This window comes from Delphinapterus leucas, chromosome 10 (genome assembly GCF_059928025.1).
Source record: "Delphinapterus leucas isolate spDelLeu-1000000601 "Yukka" chromosome 10, BTC_Dleu_Yukka2, whole genome shotgun sequence".
Taxonomy (NCBI): domain Eukaryota; kingdom Metazoa; phylum Chordata; class Mammalia; order Artiodactyla; family Monodontidae; genus Delphinapterus; species Delphinapterus leucas.
Window position 1 is genome coordinate 20821367 of NC_143138.1, and position 22540 is coordinate 20843906.

At 42.9% G+C, this 22540-nt stretch overlaps 5 protein-coding genes and 1 pseudogene across 6 annotated transcripts; 2 read left to right on the top strand and 4 right to left on the bottom strand.

Moving 5' to 3' along the window:
• Positions 1-38: 38 nt before the first annotated feature.
• Positions 39-869, bottom strand: LOC111168515 (histone H3.1). The gene has a single exon (XM_022562267.2). The coding sequence runs from the start codon at positions 860-862 to the stop codon at positions 452-454; it is 411 nt and encodes a 136-aa protein (XP_022417975.1). The 5' UTR covers positions 863-869; the 3' UTR covers positions 39-451.
• A 1189-nt stretch (positions 870-2058) lies between these two features.
• Positions 2059-6430, bottom strand: LOC111168521 (histone H2A type 1-B). Its single transcript, XM_022562273.3, has one exon. The coding sequence runs from the start codon at positions 2449-2451 to the stop codon at positions 2059-2061; it is 393 nt and encodes a 130-aa protein (XP_022417981.1). The 5' UTR covers positions 2452-6430.
• A 249-nt stretch (positions 6431-6679) lies between these two features.
• Positions 6680-7609, bottom strand: LOC111168518 (histone H2B type 1-B-like). 2 transcript variants are annotated; one of them, XM_089918438.1, is made up of 2 exons: positions 7099-7609; positions 6680-6970 (listed from the first exon to the last, which is right to left on the bottom strand). In XM_089918438.1, exons 1-2 carry the CDS (start codon positions 7473-7475, stop codon positions 6949-6951), a joined length of 399 nt encoding a protein of 132 aa, XP_089774564.1. In that variant the 5' UTR covers positions 7476-7609; the 3' UTR covers positions 6680-6948. The 2 variants fall into 2 exon arrangements, with proteins under 2 accessions (XP_089774564.1, XP_030616083.1); XM_030760223.2 differs by lacking the exon at positions 6680-6970 and having other exon boundaries at positions 7095-7606.
• A 194-nt stretch (positions 7610-7803) lies between these two features.
• Positions 7804-8303, top strand: LOC111168513 (histone H2A type 1-D-like; annotated as a pseudogene).
• An 862-nt stretch (positions 8304-9165) lies between these two features.
• Positions 9166-9627, top strand: H3C3 (H3 clustered histone 3). Its single transcript, XM_022562299.3, has one exon. It carries the CDS (start codon positions 9166-9168, stop codon positions 9574-9576), a length of 411 nt encoding a protein of 136 aa, XP_022418007.2. The 3' UTR covers positions 9577-9627.
• A 3623-nt stretch (positions 9628-13250) lies between these two features.
• On the bottom strand, positions 13251-15053 carry H1-2 (H1.2 linker histone, cluster member). Its single transcript, XM_022562254.3, has one exon. It carries the CDS (start codon positions 14984-14986, stop codon positions 14345-14347), a length of 642 nt encoding a protein of 213 aa, XP_022417962.1. The 5' UTR covers positions 14987-15053; the 3' UTR covers positions 13251-14344.
• Between the last annotated feature and the right edge of the window lie 7487 nt (positions 15054-22540).

Here is a 22540-nt window from a genome sequence, read left to right on the forward strand (position 1 = left end):
CTGAATCCCCAAGCCGAAAAAACGTAAAAGCAAGATCACCGAGTCAAATGGCTAAAGTCCTATATTTGAGTAAGAACTACAGCAAAGAACTGTGAAAAAATTGTACAGCATAGCATACCATGGTACATAGCCCTAGAAGAGACAAAAGCAATGTGAGATAAAGCAATACAATCAACTGGACTATTTACAAGCAGGGACATAATTAAATAAGGTTTGATAAACTATGCTTGGACGGCTACCTGTTAAGGAAATATGGTTAGACCCTCGCCTCACAACTCCAGGAACGTCTGGCTGTGGCGGAAGGAGTTGGGACGGGAAGAATTCTACCCTAATCCACCCTTGTTAAGGGGATAATTTTACTTCCTTACGGTACAGCTCTTCAAAATGAAGTTGTAGGTGGCTCTGAAAAGAACCTTTGGGTCTAAGATTGGCACTTAACGGAAAAACAAGTTTACGCCCTTTCACCACGGATGCGACGGGCAAGCTGGATGTCCTTGGGCATGATAGTGACGCGCTTGGCGTGGATGGCACACAGGTTGGTGTCCTCGAAGAGCCCCACCAGATAGGCCTCGCACGCCTCCTGCAGCGCCATCACTGCCGAGCTCTGGAAGCGCAGGTCGGTCTTGAAGTCCTGCGCGATCTCGCGCACCAGGCGCTGGAACGGCAGCTTGCGGATCAGCAGCTCCGTGGACTTCTGGTAGCGGCGGATCTCGCGCAGGGCCACCGTGCCGGGCCGGTAGCGGTGCGGCTTCTTCACGCCGCCCGTGGCCGGTGCGCTCTTCCGGGCCGCCTTGGTGGCCAGCTGTTTGCGCGGGGCCTTGCCGCCGGTGGACTTGCGAGCGGTCTGCTTAGTGCGAGCCATGACAAAACGCCACGATGAGTGTTCTCCCAAATGGCAGGGGAAAGCACTCAGCCGTCCTTCTTTTATACAGCCAGGCCACCAACTATTGGACCCAAGAACATTCGAAAGTACCCGCGCCCTCCTCTGATTGGTCCATTTCTGTGCCTGGCCCCGGAAGAATTAAGAGCTGCTTTCGGGTTGGTGAGTGAATCCTAAACCCTGCCCTTTAACTATAGCGACTCCGACGCCCTGACGTCATTTTATTTACGCTTTCGCTTCCAAAACGTACAGCAAAATTACACAAAGCAACGCGGGCACCGCCAACGGATTGATTTTTTGTGTAATTTTTTTTTTTTTTTTTTTTTTTTTCCGGGACTCGGGCTTCTCACTGTTGTGGCCTCTCCCGTTGCGGAGCACAGGCTCCGTACGCGCAGGCTCAGCGGCGATGGCTCACGGGCCCAGCCGCTCCGCGGCATGTGGGATCTTTGCGGATCGGGGCACGAACCCGTGTCCCCTGCATCGGCAGGCGGACTCTCAACCACTGCGCCACCAGGGAAACCCTCTTTTTTCTTTTTTTTAAAGTACAATCACCAAAGATATTTTGGAAGTGCTTAGAAAAATTAGATGGGCTGCCATCTAAAATGATACTCAGATTTTCCTGAGTCTGGCACAAACATTGTGGAGTCAGGAAGATGTTTCTGACACGAGCGCGAAGTACCAAGGATCTGTAATTTACTCAATCCCTTCAGGAAATGTGTAATGTTTTTGTAAAGTTGAATAGATGCAGAGGTTTTGGGTGTTCCTTTGAGTCAACAAAAAATGTTGAAGGTTAATTTTAAATACAGCGCTTTTCACTATACTGAAAGTGAGTATACTTTCCTCACTCCAGTGCGAAAAACTTTACAAAAGTCACCGCTGGAACAAAGAGGAAAGTAGTTTGACTATAAACTGATTCACCTGTAGTTAATCAGGTCAATTTAAACTCGTGTGGCTTTCCTCAGTCATTTCGCATACTCTTTACTGACTTCCCTCGGGACACTCACTTATGAGCTGTGATTTTTCACCTGATGTCACAACCCTCATATGGGCAGAGCTGAAAAGCATGACAGCTCTTTAAACGAAAAAGGTGGGTGGCTCTGATAAGAGCCTTTGTAAGTTGCCTTTTTTTTCTTTTGGATAATGAAAAGCAAAATTGCCGTGCAAAAGTAATAAACACTTTACTTGCCCTTGGCCTTGTGGTGGCTCTCAGTCTTCTTGGGGAGCAGTACCGCCTGGATGTTGGGCAGGACACCGCCCTGAGCGATGGTCACGCGCCCCAGCAACTTGTTAAGCTCCTCATCGTTGCGGATGGCCAGCTGCAGGTGGCGCGGAATGATGCGCGTCTTCTTGTTATCGCGGGCCGCGTTGCCCGCCAGCTCCAGGATCTCAGCCGTTAGGTACTCCAGCACCGCCGCCAGGTACACCGGCGCCCCGGCACCGACACGCTCGGAGTAGTTACCCTTGCGGAGCAGGCGGTGCACCCGGCCTACGGGGAACTGGAGCCCAGCTCGCGAGGAGCGGGTCTTAGCCTTAGCACGAGCCTTGCCACCCTGTTTACCACGACCAGACATAACTAACACACCACAACTTAAAAGCCTTCAAAATAAAAAGCAAACAATAAACAACACAGCGGCGAGAGCAATATTTATACTAACCAGAGGCAGGCTTGTGCTATTCTCCCATTGGCTACTATTTAAGAACCAATGGGAAATCAGAACCTGCATCCTTCATTTGCATACAAGGCTTCCGTCTAGTGTGAGTTTTCTGTTTGCTCCAATCTCATACAGTCTGGTGGGCTTTTAATACTGTTAATAATGGAGTCTATTTGGTTTTTTCAAAGCACTGTTCTTAAATGCAATCAGAAGCAGGAGTGATTATTCTTATTGTTCTGACTTTTTGCTATTGAAATTGTGACTCATGATTTTTGGAAAGGAACCAGCACAATTTAGAAACAATATTTAAGAGGTAGGTACTTCTATGCCCAGTGTTACTTTAACTCTTCTAACTCTTTAACTCTTTTGACAGGAAAGAGGGAGAAGAGGAAACAAAAAATTTTTTGTCCCGGCCCAAGTCTTAAACTATCTGAACAATGAAAACTGAAGGCAAGAACTGGATGATCCAGCAAGTCTTCCGTTTCATTCATAGCTTGCCTATGAAGCCTTCCAGGATCACCTGGGAGGTATGTAGAGTGAGTACTGTCCTCATTTTAGAGATTGCGAAACTGAGAGACCCAGTTTGTTTGCCTTTGCCAAGGTTAATGGGACCAAGGACAATAAAATCCTGTCTGAAAAACTTTGTCGTCGTTCCCCAGTGCCACTCTCAACCTTCCTACCCTCCCTCTTTTCTCACTTGGCTGCCACACACAAGATTCTAATTACTTTAGAAAACTCCTTCATCATTCTCCATAGCGTTTCACTCTCTTGCAGTTAGAGTGAAAATTTTGCAGCACGTAAGGACTCCTAAGAAATGAGAGAGAACAAACACACTACAGCACATAAATACTCAAAATGAGATTACAGTATATTACTATAAAACACTATATTAATATTACTACAGGGTGTTTGGTCTTACGATCTCATGTTGAGGAACATAAAATTAAGATAAATTACCGAGGGAGATCTTGCCGTTTTTTCTTTTAATGGTCCATGAAATAGAAATAGATGGGGCCCAGATGGAGGCGGATTACTATTACAGGAATTTTTGAGGACTCTAGCCTAAAAGTCTACTAACTAACAGAATGGTAAAAGGAACAAGAGCCTGGGTGTGAGGAAATTACTTCTAAACCAACTCGGTCAGAGAACTATATTTTGATCCAGGCAACCAAGCAGGAGAGTAAAGATGCTCATTTCCTGTTTCTTTTTTACCTTCTCTCAAGTCTTTTGACTCCTATGACGTTTTCTCTTAACAATATTCACTTCCTTTTTATTATTTATTATTATCTTCACCATGGACAACAGCAGTATACATCAACACTGGCTCAGTGTCTGAAATGTTTCAAAACCCGTGATGCAGATGTAAAAAGGTATCTCAGATGCTGCCTTGAAGACTTCATACTCTCTTTTGAAAAGGGCAGGGGGCGGGGAGCTGGGGGGTTGTATACCTGAAGTTTAAATAGTACAGCATTTTTTGCATCCAAAACTGAAGGTTTTAAGCAATAAATATAAGAGCACATGGAGAAGAGTAATCACTGTGAATTAGAAGGGTTAACAACTCGAAAGAGATGTACATTTAGCATTTATTCAACATAAATAAATAGTGCCAGAGTGTTCTAGGTGATGGCATGGTGTGCCCTTGGGGTCGCTGGGGAGGAAAAAATTTTCCTCTACCCTTCTAGGTTCTTCTGGCTGGTCTAAGAATTAAATTGACATGAGACAAATTAACAGGAAAAAATTAAATTTCATTTCATTTGTGGGTCGGACACAATAAGAAAAGTGAGACCCAAGGACAAGTTAGGCAGTTGAGGCTTATGCCATCTGAGAGAAGAGGTTACGGGCTTGGGACTTCAAAGGGTAGGAAGGCAATCCACAGGAAGATGAAAAAAAGAAAATGTTTTGTGAACAAATGTTTGCTGGGCCAAACAGAAACAATGGCACCCAGAAAAAAATTTTAATGAACAGTCTTTGCTAGGTTCCCCCCTGTCTGCACACCTCGTTCAAATTATACTGTAGTTATCTAGGGTGAGACCTGCCTTCCTGGAACAGGTTCTGTATCTAAAATTCTTTTAGGCATTTAGGGGGAAGGTCAGAGTTTCTTCTTGCATCTTTTGGGCCTTGATTGCTTTCAGCTCTAAATTCTCTGCATGCCAAAGTGGCACATCTTGGGAAGGCCTGCCCTGAAACCCATCACTGCCATATCAGTTTAATTATTAGACCAACCGAAGAAAATTGTTCCCCCTCCTACAGAGGCCACATGGGGATCCTGGACTTCCACCCCCTACCCAGCAATAATGAGGCACCTCTTCCCTGTCAATGTCAAACAGGCTGAGCAAGAAACTTGGATGCCACTCCCACCTGACAATGAGGCAGTGCCCCTCCTTCTACCCCAGGCGGGAAGGGGGCTGGGAAGGAGGGGGAGGTCTCTTAGAACCATAAATTTAAATAAGATCTATCTAGAGTCTCATAACAATACCCAAAATGCCCAGGCTAAGTTTATTTTAAAAAAAGATCACTGTCATACCAAAGTCTCCATTTGAGTGAATAAAGATAATCAACATATATTAAGACCAAGAGACACATATGTTAGAATTCTCCAACTAGGATTCTAAACCAGCCATCATAAAAACACTTAAATGAGCAAAGTTGGTGCCTCGTCGGAATCAGCTGGGGAGACGTATGAATTTTATTTCTGGCTTCTCACAATTCCCCACATAGTTTTGGAGTCTAGCCCTGAGTCCAGGAATCTGATTTTTAATTTCCTTTTTGCTTGTTAAAGATCAGCCAGGTATCAGTATAGATGTCAAAAGGACCTAGCTTTGAGTTTAGGGGACCCAGGTTTTGGTTTGGGCTTCTTATTTAAGGGTATAGTTTTAGGTAAAATATCAACTATTAGGAAGAAGCGGGAGAGAGGAGAGAAGAAAGATAGAAGCAAGCAAGTAGACAAATATTATGAAAGACAAGATGGGGAAAAAATAATTCTTATCTCAGGAGATCATTTTGAAGAGGCTGAGATATTATTTCCCAGATCTCACTCCTCCAGGGAGTGATTCTTAAACTGCAGCTTGAGTTCAATATTTTTTTTTTACGGGGTGGGGGGGTAGTTATAATCTAAAAAACAAAAGTTTAACTTCTAAGACAAGCTTCTCTTTCACAACTATGTTTTCTGTACGCTGAGATAAATGCTTCTCATATAGCGGTCAGCTGATTTGTGTGGGAGCTGGGAAAAGATCATTTAAATTTAAATTCTCTTTTAAAAGTGGTCCTTTTTGAGAAATTCTACTTCAAGTTTTACTTCTTCATCCAGACACACTGTTGTGTGTCACCTACATACGGTGCTCATAAACCAAAGGAAAAGACTTTTCCCAACCTTTTTAATAGGCAGTCAACTGCTGCCCCTTTTCCCGGCTTTTTCCCCTCCCCCAGCCCCAGGCCTAGCCCAGCCGTAACTGACTCCTTTTCCTCAACCAAGGCCCTTCCTATCGGGATTATTTTTGGAGTCGCGGGTATTTTGAAAAAGGTTTCCAAGGAAAATCAGCACATTTTCCTCTCCAACTGGGGCCCTCCCGGTCTGCGACGAGGTGACACCAGATGGGGAGGGCGGGAAATTCAAATCCTTTGTCCCTCCTCGAGCTGGAGTGCCACCCTTTCAAGCTCTTCTAGTGGCATCCCTGAACGGTAAGTGACCCAAGAAACGGGAGCCCAGATTTCAGGAATGAAAGAAAAATTGCAACGGCTTTAGATTGGCTGTTGCCATCAGTAAACAATTCTAACGCGAAATTAGAAAATCTCACTTCAACCATGTGAAGAGAGCTTGAGGTAGTACCCTATAGAAGTGCCCACAGCTTGTTAAAGGAACAACAATTTTGCTTACTGTTTCTACAATCCCAGGGGAGTTCAGGCTCCCGGAGAAAATGCCACTACCTGCCCTCTGTTCCGTCGGGACCCCTCCTCTCCCCCCCTCTCCCCTCCCCCCTCCTCCCCCACACCCCGTCCCCTCCCCCACACCCCCTCCCCGTCGCCCCCCACACCTCCCCCCGTCCCCCTCGCTCCCCACCCCTCCCCCTTGCTCCCCACCCCTCCCCCTTGCTCCCCACCCCTCCCCCTCGCCCCCCGCCCCCCCCGCCCCCACCCCTGAAAAGACAGCCTGGATAATCATCTCCTCAGGGTCTCTACTCTGAAATCCCCTAACCGCTTCCTTACCAAGGAGGGACATTCCCATCACCATTAGAAATTTCAGGAGGCTTTGTAGAAAGGAGTGAACACTTCCAACAGCTTAATAAGCATCTGGAAGTTTAATCCTTGGGGAAAAGATGAGGGTTTTTTTTGGGTAATGCGACACAGTAACTCATGTGTTTTAAAGCCGATAAACCTTCCAAGTCGCTTGGGGCTCTGGCTCCAAAACCGCTTCAACTATCAACACCACGGGAAAAAACACCTGAAAGTAAATGTAACCAGTAGAGAATTGCATTCATCCATCAAAAAACCGGAAGTTTCAGCTCTTCTTCGACAAAGTGGGTGGCTCTGAAAAGAGCCTTTGGATTAAGTACCTATACAAGCACTTACTTGGAGCTGGTGTACTTGGTAACGGCCTTAGTGCCCTCGGAAACAGCATGCTTGGCCAGCTCCCCAGGGAGCAGTAGGCGCACAGCCGTCTGGATCTCCCTAGATGTGATCGTGGAGCGCTTGTTGTAATGCGCCAAGCGCGACGCCTCACCCGCGATGCGCTCAAAGATGTCGTTGACGAACGAGTTCATGATACCCATGGCCTTGGATGAGATGCCGGTGTCTGGGTGGACCTGCTTCAAAACTTTGTATACGTAAATGGAGTAGCTCTCTTTACGACTACGCTTGCGTTTCTTCCCGTCTTTCTTCTGCGCCTTAGTGATGGTCTTCTTAGAACCCTTTTTAGGGGCCGGAGCAGATTTAGATGGCTCTGGCATAGTTCTTCCGAAGAGCTGTAGTAAAGGTTAAATCGCCTTCTCCACAACTAAAACTAGTAGTGTGAAGAGTTCAGAACCCATATATTTATAGTCGTTCAACGCAAATGAACAATCAAGAAGTCTCACTTTTGATTGGATAAGAGTAGTACAGGTTCACTAAGGGCGGGAGGGGCGTGGTTTATGCAAATGAAGGATACACAATTTGTTTTTCTATTGGATAGAAAAACAGCATACTTTTGACCAATCGGATAGCTTGCTGGGGCATCCCTGTACTGTCTGTAAAATGATTTGTTCATATGTCATCCAGCGTTTATTCCTTTTGCTCACAATGTTTGCTGTTAAATTGTATAAGGTAATTACGTCTGGACGTGGTGAATAAGTAGGCAAGATTCGAGCTAAAGCTAAAACTCGACCTTCTCCAGCTGGTTTGCAGTTCCCAGTAGGCCGCGTACACTGGTTGCCCCGTAAGGGCAACTACTCTAAACGGGTCGGTGTCGGGGCCCCCGTGTACCTGACGGCCGAGATTTTGGAGCTGGCGGGCAGCCCGACCCGCGACAAGACGCGGGTCATTCCGCGCCACCTGCAGCTGGCCATCTATAATGAGGAGGAGTTCAACAAGCTGCTCGGTAAAGTCACCATCGCTCAGGGCGGCGTTCTGCCCAACATCCAGGCTGTGCTGCTGCCCAAGAAGACTGAGTCACCGCAAGACCAAGGGCAAGTAAAGCCTAGACAAAATACGAAATTCTTTTTTATAAACTGTCTAGAGGTTCTTTTCAGAGCCATCTACATTTTCATTTAAAAAGCTGGTAGCCAGGTATCTATCTCTGTTTTGTAAAAGACAAAGTGACGTCAAAACACTGACTTCCAGGGAAACTGGACTTCCCACAAGCATTATTTTAGTGCGTACCGGGTGAAACTTCCGTAGTCAACAAAAGCGTTTCTAAAGAGGAGGCAGAAGCATCGCTCGGGCTTGAGAATAACAAAAAGCAAAGAAATTTTCCTTTTGCCAGTAATAAACCTGTTCGGGCTTTCAAGGTTGTAAATTTAAGCAAAATCTATTTTTTTCTGACGAAAGTTTGGTTGCAGTCCAGTGTGTATCTGTCATCAAATCGGTCTTTACATGTGATTTTTTGAATCATCCACCCAGTGACACTGTCATGTAGTTTCACAAAAGAAAAACTCAGGGTTAGGGGAGCTGTGATGACCAGAGAAAGTGGCAGTCCTGGCGGTTCGAGATTTATTTAAACCTAACCCAGCTGTCTGGGGGAGAAAAAACAATTGTACTCAGTTTAGTGTGTGGACCAGCTGTATTGACAACCCGCGAGCGTGTCAATATTGACACGCTGAGAATATTGAGAATATCAGGGGAACTCATCAACTGAATCGGAAGTTAACATGGTCCTTAAGTGTCTCGTTATGCACGCTGTAGTTGGCGGCAGGATGAAATAGAACGTATGAAAATTCCTTCAGATCCCAGAGGCAAAAAAGGCACCGGGAATGGGTGGTAAAGTAATTCATCCAATCAGATTCTCTAGTAATTAATTCTCCTTCCCGGTCACCTTTCAGCCAATGGTTTTATCGCGCGGTACTTTTGAAAAACTACAAGACCAATCAGAATGCTTCTAGCTATATTTAAAGACAACTGCCTAAGCCAGCAACAGGCCAGTGGGTGTGTGGTCAATCGCTCGTTATGGCTCGCACTAAGCAGACCGCTCGCAAGTCCACCGGCGGCAAGGCCCCGCGCAAACAGCTGGCCACCAAGGCGGCGCGCAAGAGCGCACCGGCCACGGGCGGCGTGAAGAAGCCGCACCGCTACCGGCCCGGCACGGTGGCCCTGCGCGAGATCCGCCGCTACCAGAAGTCCACGGAGCTGCTGATCCGCAAGCTGCCGTTCCAGCGCCTGGTGCGCGAGATCGCGCAGGACTTCAAGACCGACCTGCGCTTCCAGAGCTCGGCCGTGATGGCGCTGCAGGAGGCGTGCGAGGCCTACCTGGTGGGGCTCTTCGAGGACACCAACTTGTGTGCCATCCACGCCAAGCGCGTCACCATCATGCCCAAGGACATCCAGCTTGCCCGCCGCATCCGAGGAGAGAGAGCCTAGAAAAAGTTATCTTCCTAATTGAAAAAAGGCTCTTTTAAGAGCCACCCACAATTTTACTTAAAGGCGGTTGTGACATGATTGCTGAGGCGTTTCACTAATGGTGGAAAGCATATAGTAAAAATTCAAGTAAGGGATTTTAGTATACATAAAAACCAAAGTAAGCCTTTATTCTGGTTAGAGTTATTCAGGGAATTATCTCTGATAATTAAAATACTGTCTTCAGGTCAGTTGGTCTACCTAAACTGGAATTGTAGCTCGGGCAACAGGAACTGACCTCAGTACTCGCCAGCAGAGATCCACTAAATTTATGTAACCTTTAAGATTTGCCTATGCATCTTAAAATCAAGGGGGTTTGAGATACTGAAGGGTACCAACTGTAGAGCTTTTTTTACCCATGCCTCCTTGTAATACAAAGAACATTTACTTAAATGTTAATTTTTTAAAAAAAGTTTCCACATATTGATGCACAATGTAACTGATGGAGCAGATGGTTTTCTGAGGCTTAACGCTTACACAACGCGGTGACTTAAAATTACAAAGTATACTGAATATTTATAATGAGAAAATTAACAAATTCCAATTTTACACAAAAAAAACCATAGCTATCACAAAATTCAGAAAAATAGCACATTAAGTTGAATACACACTGCAATGCTTTATTTTCCTATACTTTTGACAGCATACTCTGATTCCCTCTTTAAAGGAAAATTGTTTAGTAATATTTTCTATAGAGTGTAGACAGTGGGAAGAGAATTCAGTATTCCCTCTAGGGTGGTTGATCACAATTTGTTTTATTCTATTGATAACTTAGAATTTCAGCTTCAAAGCACTGTAGGTGATGTCAAGTTTTTAGGATTGTTTTCAAATTTGGAAAATCCTGTCAAGCTTTTCATATGTGAATTGTAAAATTTGGAAGAATTCTTTACAGACTAGCTTCTGGCTCTATACATTTCAAATCTCAATTCTCCCCTATGCATTCACTCCCAGTGCTGGGTACATGGATATATGACATCTAGTCCCATATTTTCTTGCCATTAATCCAGGTGAGTTTATCAGTGGGCAGTAGGAGTATTTCTTGAAGCCATTCTTAGATCAGACTGGCTAGCAACAACTGAACTATCAATATATATAAGCACATCTGCACATCACTTTATATATGTCATTAACCCCAAACAAAATATAGATGCAAGTAAATTTTCTCAAGTTCCAAATATTCTCATCAACATCCCAGCATAATCAGACAAAAGGTGAATTGTAACAGAAGAGAAGATTGAATGGAAATAAATGGTTTTTACCAGCTGTGATTAAAATCTGTCAACATTGCAATTTTTAAAAAAGTATTCTTTAAATGAGGGCAAGTGAACATACCATACTCCCAGGGGCCCCTCCCAGGACCTTGGGAATACAGGGTCTGACACTTGAGTTTCATTAACTTCGGGGTAAATCTGCTTCTCAGCACAGGCTATGCTTTTCCAAATTACACATGGCCTTCCTTGCCCTCCTACCACTCTGTTATACCACACCTCAGCAAGTGCCTCAGCAAGAGAAACACTGGTCTCGGATGACTCAGGACTCTGAGATAGAGTCAGCATAATTATAGGATCAGGTCAGCATAATTATTTCCTTGGAAACATCTAGATTCTACTCCAGAGCAAGTATTCTCTTGTGTGTTCCTTTCAGTGTTTACTATAGATCTTTATTGTTCAAGACGGTAGCCAATAGCCATAGGTGGCTATTGAGCGCTTGAAACATGGCTAGTCCAAATTGAGATGAGCTTAGGTGTAAAAATACATACCAAATTTCAAAGAGTTAGTATGAAAAATAGAACTCAAAATCTCCTTAATATTTTTACCTTAGATGACTTGTTGAAATATTTTTATTTTAGTGGGTTAAAATATTATTAAAATAGATTTTACTTGCTTTACTTTTCTAAAATGTGGCTACTAGAAAATTTTGGATTACTTATATGGCTCATACATGGAGGATAATTATACTGGCTCACTGATCAGATATTAACTCATTATGTCCTTAATGTGAGCAAGTCTCAGTAATAATGGCACCTACCTCAAGGTGCTGTGACAAGAATGTGTTTGAAAATAAATGAAGAGTGTTCAGCAATAGTGCTTGGCACCCTTGTAAATTAGTGCTCAAGAAATGCTAGCTGTCAACACTATTACTGTTACCACTGTGCCCTATATCCCTGTTCCCTTCTGAAATTCTCTAATGATGTAATCACGTCTTGTACTGGACCTGTCCCTCTCTGGCATGGATTTCAACCACAAAGTTACCTTTTACATCTCCCTCAGGCTTAGAAGAAATGATATCTAGAGCACTGCCTAGGGGAAGTAATGGGATATTTAATTTTTCAGCCATGAGAGCACTGTGTATGTACAGAAAAAATTCTTTTTACAATAATGCATTACAAGGAGACTTTACTTTCTGTGTACACTTCCAACGTACACGAACATTTCATGAATTTTCATCGTTATCAGTCAGCAGTTTAGTTTATGCAGTATTCATTGCCACTTTTGGCTAATCCAGCCATGTTTGGCCAATTATTTGAGTATATTATTGCTGTTGTCAATATTATTTTATAATAATAAGTGAATACTGAAAATAATATTAATAATGTCAAAATAAAATATAGGTTTTATAAACTAAACAAAATCATGACAAAGACCTTTTCGTTAAACTAGCTAATTTTTAGAATTCAATGAATGTCTTATTAGACCCAAGCCAGTAAACTATGTGAACAGTTGTGAGGGAATGGAACAAAATTAAAGAACACGGACAAAATTGAGGAAACATTGTTGAAGCTATCTAAAGACTAGGTAAAATTAGAGATTTTAAACAATAACTTAGCTCTCTGTGAATGAACTCTTCCTGAAGCCTTACTAAAGAATGGTTATATTTGTTTTTGAGGAATATGTTTTACTTGAAAGTAAAGGACATGTTTCAACTATGCAAATACATTTGCAGGACACATTCAATGATAGGATCAACTGTATATAAACCCAATAAATTTACACCCCAAAGGGCATTCACAAGAGATTTGAAGAAAAATTAGAGAATCAACTCTCTTTGCTTAGGTTGATTCCTTCCCTGCCTCTTAGAGCTGATGTGAAAATCAAGCAAATGGGTGAAACTGAAATTATTTGAAGGAGAAAGGGAACATAGAAGTACATGGTGCTATTACTATAAGCCCTATCTGTGATTATATTTGGAGTGTCTTTATTAGGTCTCCTGGTTGTTGCAACTTGACCCAACCTGAACTAAGTGGAGAGGCCCCGGTGGCAGGAGTTCAGGTGGCTCAAAGAACCAGGAACTCAGGAGGTGTCAGGAACCCAGATCTTGCAGCACTCTCTGTACACCTCTCATCTCTGCTTTTCTACACACTTTGGCTCCATTCTACTCTTTTCATCCACTAGATCTCTTGGTTTCTCCTACACAGTGACTAAGACGAGGAATGAACTCCATGGCCACTACCACTAATGCAGGAAATAACTCACAGATTCGTCCTTGTGGCAATGGTTGAAGAACTGAGCTGCAGGTCTGCAGAAGCCCCTGACCCGGGAAATTGTCTTGAGAAATTCTCTGCCCACCAGAATAGAAATAGGATGCTGGACTTTCTCTACCCAGGAGGAATGCCATGAATATGAAAGAATCTACATATATACTGTTAATGAAAACTAAAGCCCTTTATTAGAGACATCACCTCCCCCCAATACATACACAATTTCCAAAACTTTACCAATATATTTTTTCTCCTTCGCGTAGAAAATGTTGGGTGTTACAAATGTTACAAAAATGCGTTTAAAGCATCTTCGATTTTTTGATGTTAAAGTCCACCTAAAATGAGGATCCTTGACTGGCCGGCCAGGACAAAATGGCCGACCAAAAGTTGTTTTTCATGCGCTCAAATCCATCACACATTTGTTGAAAGTTACACGATGCGAGGAACAGAAAGATCCCTGGTCCAGCCTTGCCCTGGGTGGAAGAGTCATTGCCACCGCTGTAGCAGTTTTGCAAATGTTCCTTTGCTGCCACAGCCCACAGGAATTAACAAAAGAATGCGAGGCAAGAGCGCCTGCACCCACCCTCCTCCCAGGATCGGATGATACCAACGCCCCCGAGAGCCAACAACTTGACTTTCGAAACGTGGAAAATGTCCGAAATACCAGATACATTTCTGTTTCAAGCGGATAGTGCTAACCCAACGGAAGGAAAACAAACATTGGAGACTAAGGACGGAGGCCGGCCACCATCCAATTAAATACAGGGTGAAAATTACGGGCTGGAGAAGTGAGCCAACCCGCGAGCAGGGCGGGACTTTTGAATGAGTTCTTAGCCCAATCGGAATATCCCGTTAAGACTAAGAAACTGGCTGGATTTCTTTGTGGTTGTATTTGCTCTTCACAGGAGTGGAGCGGGGCAGGCGGATAGCCCAAGTACGCAAGCCTCCGGACAGCGCCTGTAATTGCTGACCAGGAGACTAACCAAAAGCACCGCAGAGCAAGGAGCAACCCACAGGGATGGGCCCTGCAACCTCACAGCAGTCACCCTGCCAAGCCCTCGCTGCCCATCTTAGGGTAGCGTGAGCAGCCTTCTGCAACGACTCCTGCGCAACCTTGATTTAGATTAAAAGGCGAAAGGGGATATAGGTATACAGAAACAGCAAGTACGGAAGGAGTATACAGGTCTCTTTTTTGAGATCAGTGGTGGCTCTGAAAAGAGCCTTTTTGGGTTTTAGAAGCAGACGATTAACAACCTACTTCTTTTTCGGTGCAGCCTTCTTGGGCTTGGCAACCTTGGGCTTGGCGGCTTTGGTCTTCGCTGCCTTAGCTGCGCTCTTGGCGGCCTTCTTGGGTTTAGCAGCTTTAGCTTTCCTTGGGCTCTTGGCAACTTTCTTGGTCACAGTAGCTGCGGCTGGCTTCTTCGCCTTCTTCGGGGTCTTCTTGGCGGCTTTTTTCGGGGTGGCCGCACCCGTGGCTTTCTTGGGCTTCTTAGCTGCCCCAGCGGCCTTCTTGGGCTTGGCCGCACCTGCCTTCTTAGCCTTGGGCTTGGCTTCCCCAGTGGCCCCTTTCCTGTTGAGCTTAAAGGAGCCGGAAGCACCGGTGCCCTTGGTCTGCACCAGAGTGCCCTTACTCACCAGGCTCCTAAGACCCAGTTTGATGCGGCTATTATTCTTCTCCACATCGTAGCCCGCGGCTGCCAGCGCCTTCTTGAGCGCAGCCAAAGACACACCGCTCCGCTCTTTGGAAGCGGCGACAGCCTTCGTGATGAGCTCGGACACCGGCGGCCCAGACGCCTTCCGGCGCGCCCCGGCCGGCTTCTTGGCCGCCTTTTTCTTAACCGGGGTCTTCTCCGCAGGAGGCGCGGCGGCGGGAGCGGCAGGAGCGGTCTCCGACATGCTGAGTGCTGAAGATCTAGGACTCGGGTACAAGTGGCAAATCGCCGATGGAACTACGCTTGGGCCGGGCCGCCGTATATATAGAGCGCAGGCGCGCGCTGATTGGTGCTCCGGTCGCCCGCCTGGCTGGCAGGCTCTGAGCCGCCGCGGTGCGCCCAAGTTGTGTTTGTTCCACTTCACAAAAGGGGGAAAATATTAAAATACGCAGCACCAAATCACCCGAAGTTGGTCGGGAAAGGATCCGAGAAGCCTCAGGCTTCGTGCTCTCCATTTATTTTTTCCGCAACCACAAAGACTACTCGTCCAGCCGTCCCCAACTCCCCCAACTCCTAGGGAAGTCCTGGGCAGTCGGAGACCACTTTCTGTTTTTCTTCTAAATTACCTGTTCGCTCCTTTGCCCCTGAAAGTTCTTTTTCTCAGGGGTGGTTGGGCACATGCTTCCCTTCTTTTGGAGCCAAAAATGAAATGGTTTCCACCTAAATTTTCACCATAATTCTGTTTCTTCGCAAGGGAAGTAACACAGGTCCTCTGTGAATTCTGCGTACAGACCCACAGGAACTGTGGACTGGGACCAGGATTCTGGGGCCAGTCCAAAGCAGTTAGGGCGGGATGGGAGGGGGTTCGTAAGCCTTGGGGGGGTCCTGGATGATGGGGGGTTAGAGACTTAAATCTTTGATTTGAAGACATTGAAACTCTATCAAATCCCTCTTTTCATAGATGGGGGCGGGGCACTCTTCTCACTTCTCCAAAGGCGAGAAATTGGGCTGTTTTTTAAAAGCTCTCAGGTTTCCCTCTGGGTTGTGCAAGGCAGGGGGTCTGGCCCTCAAGGATAGGGATAATGAGGGAAGAAAGGAGACCCCCTAAGCCTGCAAATAACCCCCAAATAGACTTGGCAGCTAGGGACGTTTAGATGATCTGTTTTCAAAGAAAACAAGCATTTATTTATTTATTTTTGCATGCTGCAATAAAGAGATGAATTTCAGCACATGAAAATTCTCGGTTACTTCCAGTAACAATATCTAACACATGTCGTGGTACAGGACACTCTCTAACTGGGAACCCAAAGATACAGATGGAAATAAAGCAACTGGCTTCAACAAGATACACTTTTGACTTTTAAGATGAACTATAGATTTGAAACAGAAATGAAATGGCAAAATTTTAGCAGAAATGGAGGAAAATTACTAGAACAAATAAATTATTATGCCACTTTTTGCTGATAAGCTCAGCTCTTATCCCCTCTAAAGCCAGCCACATGTATTCTATTCTAAAGCCCCCTTTACTACTACTACATCTAGATGAAAATATGTACTAAAGATGTCAGTCTTAGATGTGATAGTCAAAAGGGGTTATACAAATTAAGTTCAGTGATGAATTAAAATGAGGTATCTTCTTTTAGACTAAGGATAACCCCATGGTTTCACTGAATAACATTCATTCAACATTTGGAAACTATGTCTACTACTGGTCATGTCCTCTGGGAATTAACAGCCTAATAAGATTAGTGATGGATGAATTAGCAACCACAGAAAATCGCTTTAGACCTGTCATCCATCAGTGTGACTTTGGGCATAGGAATTGTAAGAAATCATTGAAAGTGTATGAACAACTAAAGCACCTTCATCATGCTAATATGTTTCGGTAAAAACATAAAATAAGAACATGCCATTTTGTTCTGATTCTATGTGCAATGAGCCCCCTCTTCATCTGAAACTCAGTTAAGTATGCATAACCACCAGGAAAAGGGCTGTGTGGAGTCTTGATTACCAGGTCACTGAACCTCCCTTCACTATAAAATGGTGTACCTGGCCTTCCCTGGTGGCGCAGTGGTTGGGAATGCGCCTGCCGATGCTGGAGACACGGGTTCGGGTCCCGGTCCGGGAAGATCCCACATGCCGCGGAGCAGCTGGGCCCGTGAGCCTCGGCTGCTGAGTCTGCGCGTCTGGAGCCTGTGCTCCGCAACGGTAGAGGCCACAGCCGTGAGAGGCCCGTGTACTGCAAACAAACAAACAAAAAAAATTGGTGTCCCTTTTTGCAAATAAGCAGCATGTAAATTTGATTACTGTAATTCAGTTTTCTAATATGACCACTCAGTTTAAATCACTCAAATCACATCTCTCCATATGCAAATCTGAAGTCCAGAACCAGACACCAGCCACTCAAATTCTTGCTCTCAACCTCCTGGCCACATAATAGAGATCAGAAGGCAGAAAAACAAGTAGCCCTTCTCTAGATCCCTGTAACTTGTGTTGAGAAAAGTCAAAAACAAAGCAAAGATATTTCTTCATGTCTTTTCAAGCTGTAGTAGAGAATTCTCCACGAGTCCACTTGTGGTTCATCTAATGCTCTAAGGCCATGCTATACAGTAAAGTGGAATGTGAGTCATACACGTAATTTTAAGCTTTCTAGTAGTCACAATGAAAAAATAAGAAGAAATAGGTGAATCTAATTTTAATAATATATTTTACTTAACTCAGTATATCCAAACTACTATCACTTCAACATTTAATCGATATTTAAAAATATAGGACAGTTTCTATTCTTTTTTTCATATGGTAAGTCTTCAAAGTCTGGTATGTATTTTACATTTGTAAAATTTCAGACTAGCCACGTTACAAGTGTTCAATGACCACATGTGACTAATAGCTGTCATACTGGACAGCACGCTGTCCAGTATGACTTAATATTTCCTTTTCGATTGGGCTCAGAGTATGCAAAATTATACGTTTACTTGTAGAAGATTGATACATTAATAAAGGTCTTGTTCAGTAGAGATGCAAGTGAATTCTTTCTAGTAGAAAAGATAACCCTAAAAGTTATGATTGTATTGCCTAATAGGACATTAAACAATTTTGTATCTGATTTTTCAGCCTTCCAGCATTCTTTCTTGCCCTGACTGAACACATATTTCATTCTCCTGTATCCTGCTTTGACCTAACTTTTTCATTCTGCTTGCTCCATCATTAATACTGAAATCATTCTCTGACCCATGCACAAGCTCACTATACACAGTACTTGTATGAGAGTCATGTTTTGAAAATTATACTTTTACACTTGGTTATTCAGTTTGTCCTACAAGCTCTGAATCAGAATCTTTAAAAACCATTCTAAAAAATTGGAAGATACAAGATTTTTTGACCATGAGCTATAAAGCCACCTTAGATCTTGTAGATGTCCCATGAAGCCTCAGCCTTTGAAATAAGATTGAACAAACCTGTGAGCAACAAAAGACCTACTAAAATTAACTCCAGGGCAGATTCAGATTAAGGTTGTTGTCTGCCCACTCAAAATTGATGGTCTCAAGATAGCCAGCAATAAACTGAGGACAAAGGTAAATGTTGCCATGCAATAAATTGTGTATTCTTGTATTTACACACATCCTAAATATTACGGGTTGGCTAATTTCGTTTCATATTCTTTGGGTCGGGAAAGCTGGTGGACAAAGTTAAAGATGCAGAGCAGAATGTCAAGCCCAAATGGAGCTGGAGCGAGAGAGAGAGACTCAAACAGTAAGACACACTCAAAGGAGAGTGAGAGGAGTTGTTGGGACAGGTGTATGGATCAGGGGCTGACAACTGATTTTTCTTTCACTTCCTCCTTCTACCATGCCAGGAGAGTGTTCTGTCCGTTCGTTATAGGCCCCAACTGGAAGTTATTAAAACCTGATTTTTCCTGACTCGCCAAGGAAACTTTCAGTTGAGACTAAAGTTTCTGTATCTTTTTCCCTGACACACTCTCAAAATACACTGCGGAAACCAACAGAGAATATAGTAGTAAAGCACATAGTGGGAGCTCAGTTAATACATAGAGAGTATTACACAAGGAACGATACATTGCAAAACATTTGGAACAGCTATTAGAATCACATAAGTGACACAAGAAACTAGGGCATTAATAGCCACCTGATTTTTCAAGCTTGTTTTCAAATGACTTTAAATGGTTTCAAAAGTGAAACCTACCCTCAAAAGAAAAGGATTTGTCAATAGCGAGAAGATATACATTTTTACACTTTCTCGGTTTAGGCTGCTAATGAAGGCAATTATAAAGCACAAGATGAAAACATATATTAGGCAATAGCCTTAATCAGAATAAATATATGGCTTTACACGATGACTATTTTGGAGGAAACAGGGGCATACAAATTTTGGTAGATTTGTTAGGACATGTTATTGCTTTTTATTTCCTAGCTCATCACTATGCCGTGCATAAGCTTTTCACATATGCTTACTGAGCACTTGTTAAGCAAAGAACACCAGGAGGGAACAAAAGCAAAGATAAGCCAAGCAAAGTGTCTCCTCTTAAGGAATTATAAGTTTTGAGACTGACACAGATAAGTATAATTATCATACAGTGTGATAAATCTGATAAGAAAGACACAAACCACTGAGAGAACAAAAGTATAAAAACCAAAAATGTTCATGTGCTGCTTAAACATTTGCCTTCAAGTACTTACCAATCCAACTGGGAAATTAAGACATCAGAGAAAAGGCTAGAGCAGTGGTTCTCAAAATTCAGATTTCAGGACCCCTTCACATTTCTAAAAATTAGTAGCCCCCCGGTAAGTTTTGTTAATGTAAGTTACATATATCTGTAGATATTTACTACTTTAGAAATTAAAACTGAGTATTAAATTTAATAACCACATGTATATGATGTTTACTACCTATAAAATTAATTATATCTATTCATAATTATATATAACAAACAGCATATAATATATTCATTTACATTATATACTATAATAGATGTTTACATAAAATGTATAGCACATAATACTATATAGAGATTTATATGTAAAATATATAGTAGTATAAATATATAATATTAAATACATACTACTATATATTTTACATATAAATCTCTACATAGTATGTATATTTTATATATACTATATAGAGACTTGGATATGAAATCTATAATATGTAATACTATATATATAATATTATGTATTATAAATGTAAATGATAGAAGGTCAACTCAGGAAAGTTCCTTATTCCCTAGCCCATTCAAAATCCTGGCAGCCCCAGGCTAATCTGAGACTTGTAAGGCTGCCTGAAGGTTGGGAACACAGCTGAGTTGTTAGTGCAAAAGAGCGGAAGTCAAGACAGCAGCTTTGGAGCCAGCACACTCATTTCCTCCTCTGTAACACTCCCCACTGCTCCCTCGCCCCAGGAATATAGTGAAGATTGAATTAGATAATGTGCGTACAGTTCCTGGGATTGGACGGAGCACACAGTAGCCTCTTATTTAAGGTTTATTTCCATTACATCCTTGTACCACGGGAGCCTCCTGTCTTGGGGTGACCCTGAGACAGTTGATACTCTCCTTCATTTGGAGGAGTGGGTAAGAGTAGACCAACTCCAACAAGCTGGTTAACTCTTTCCAATTATGTATGCTTCCCCTGGCAGCTTCTGAAAGGTCACGAGACCTAGGAACTAACCCAAGGAAGACCTCAAGAAGAGATTCTAATAAGAAGAGAAGAAGCTTGCCCATTAGAGAAGGGAGATGTGTGTGTGTATGTGTACTGGAGAGTGAGAGGAGAGAACATAATCAAGGACCAACACTGTCACTCAGAATCTACCCCCTGCACTGCTGTTCTTGGAGCTCACTCCTTCACCAAAACTCAAAAGGAAAAGATTATGATGACATTCACATAGTCACCTCCTCCCTGCATTCTGCATCCTAAGTGTGTGCATACTTCCAACAGCAGACAGACATAGCTGTCAGGGAGAACTGTGTGTTGTCAATGCAGAAGAGGGACCAAGGTATCCCATCACCCTGCATTTTTTACTACTGAACTCACCTTAACCTTCTTAAGTTAAACACAATTTCTGGTTGGGACCAGATTCTTACAATGTTAGCTTACCTAAGAATTTGTAGCTATGCTTCAGTTAATACATAGATTTCTTATACTTTTCATGGTTAATGATAGTAGCACTTATATTTTCCTCTTAATTTTATAAAATAGTCCAGGAAAAATACAGATGTGGCATCGTATATTTATCAAAAGGACTGGCTCAGAAGCTGGAATGCCTGAGTTCAAACTCAACTTTGCCATTAGATAATTTTATCACCTCCTCTATGCCTCGGTTTTCTCATCTATAAAGTGGCAATAGTTGTACTTGTTTTACAGGTTGCTATGAGAATTAATGAGTTAATGTTTATATAGTTCTAAGAATAGTACCTGCCATGTTGTAAGTACAAATTTTTATATACATATTTTAAAAATTATTTTAAAAGTTATACATACATTCTTATAAACACAACACCATTCTGTAATTGTTGGTTTAAGAGTGTCAATAATACTAATAAAGATAACAGTTAACTGAACACTTTCTATGCACCAGCCATTATATGCACTATTTTCATTCTGTCTTCACCACCAGCCTATGACTACCATCACAAGCAGTAGTACTTCACCAATAAGGAAATGGAGATTGAGAATTCAGATTTCTCCTAGGAGAGCCCTGCAGACTGATTACAATTCATGTGCCCTGAACACACACACACACACACACACACACACACACAAATCAACTGAACTAAAGTCAAAGACCTTTGTTTTTCTATTATAAAATTAAAATACTCCCATAACTATTAATTACTTACTAGTCTGTTTAATGAGTTGTAGGCAGAAAGCGTTTTCACCCCTGCAAACAATTCTGCATGAATATCATACCCTTCCGGCAGAATCAAAGGTGTTTATAACACATCTTGCTGTCTGTTCTGATGGACACTAGATGGCGATCCCAACCAACCAAAGATCATTTTGGCGGCTGGCATGTTACAGTCTCTCCAGGCCCTTATGTAATATTTAACCTTTAGTTATAACTTAACACTTTTCTGTCTCTTTTGGTGAACAGAAATTTTTATTCCCGTTTGACAGATGGTGATCCTGACACCACTGTGAAGCCCTGAGACTTCAGCAAGTCTATAGGCAGGCAAGAGCAAGGGAGGAACAGATTAAGTGGCTTGGACTGACAGTTGTCTAAGTAGTCCAGAAATATCATGCTGGATAATTATTTCATTCCACAAAAAATTAATCTGCACCTTCGATAATCCCCTCTGGGTTTAGGGAATAAGGAAGTAAATAAGACAGGCTCTACCCTTATGGTGGAATTTGGAGGATGAGGACCTAGAAAAAGATATGGAATAATGGCTGTGGAAAAGGTCAGAGTGGACATAAAAAGGAGGAAACAGTCGACTTTCCCCAGGCGTGGAGGTTAGCCATAGTCTTACAAAGGCAACTTTTAAAATACTAAATTACTTTTCTTTCCTTTCTTAAAGTAAAAATGACCACAGTGAGGAGGAAGATGACAGAAGAAAACACTATTGTGCAAAGATAACAACACTGGTACTGTCTTGGTTAAGGTATATCAATTATGACAATGGTGATAGTAATAGCAAATTTACTACACACTATGTGCTAATACGGATAAAAAGATTTAAAGGGTTTGTGACTTTGCAATGTGCCTAAGATCAACCCAGCACCTTCATTGTAACACACACGCTCCAAACAAAGCCCCAAGAAGTAGACTGCACTGAAGTGTAGGT

Excerpts from the sequence above, each read along its gene's own strand:
- LOC111168515 (XM_022562267.2), bottom strand. The coding sequence starts at position 862 with ATGGCTCGCACTAAGCAGACCGCTCGCAAGTCCACCGGCGGCAAGGCC.
- LOC111168521 (XM_022562273.3), bottom strand. The coding sequence starts at position 2,451 with ATGTCTGGTCGTGGTAAACAGGGTGGCAAGGCTCGTGCTAAGGCTAAG.
- LOC111168518 (XM_089918438.1), bottom strand. The coding sequence starts at position 7,475 with ATGCCAGAGCCATCTAAATCTGCTCCGGCCCCTAAAAAGGGTTCTAAG. Across the intron at positions 6,971-7,098 it reads ACCAAGTACACCAGCTCCAA|GTGTTTTTTCCCGTGGTGTT; the intron begins GTAAGTGCTTGT and ends ATTTACTTTCAG.
- H3C3 (XM_022562299.3), top strand. The coding sequence starts at position 9,166 with ATGGCTCGCACTAAGCAGACCGCTCGCAAGTCCACCGGCGGCAAGGCC.
- H1-2 (XM_022562254.3), bottom strand. The coding sequence starts at position 14,986 with ATGTCGGAGACCGCTCCTGCCGCTCCCGCCGCCGCGCCTCCTGCGGAG.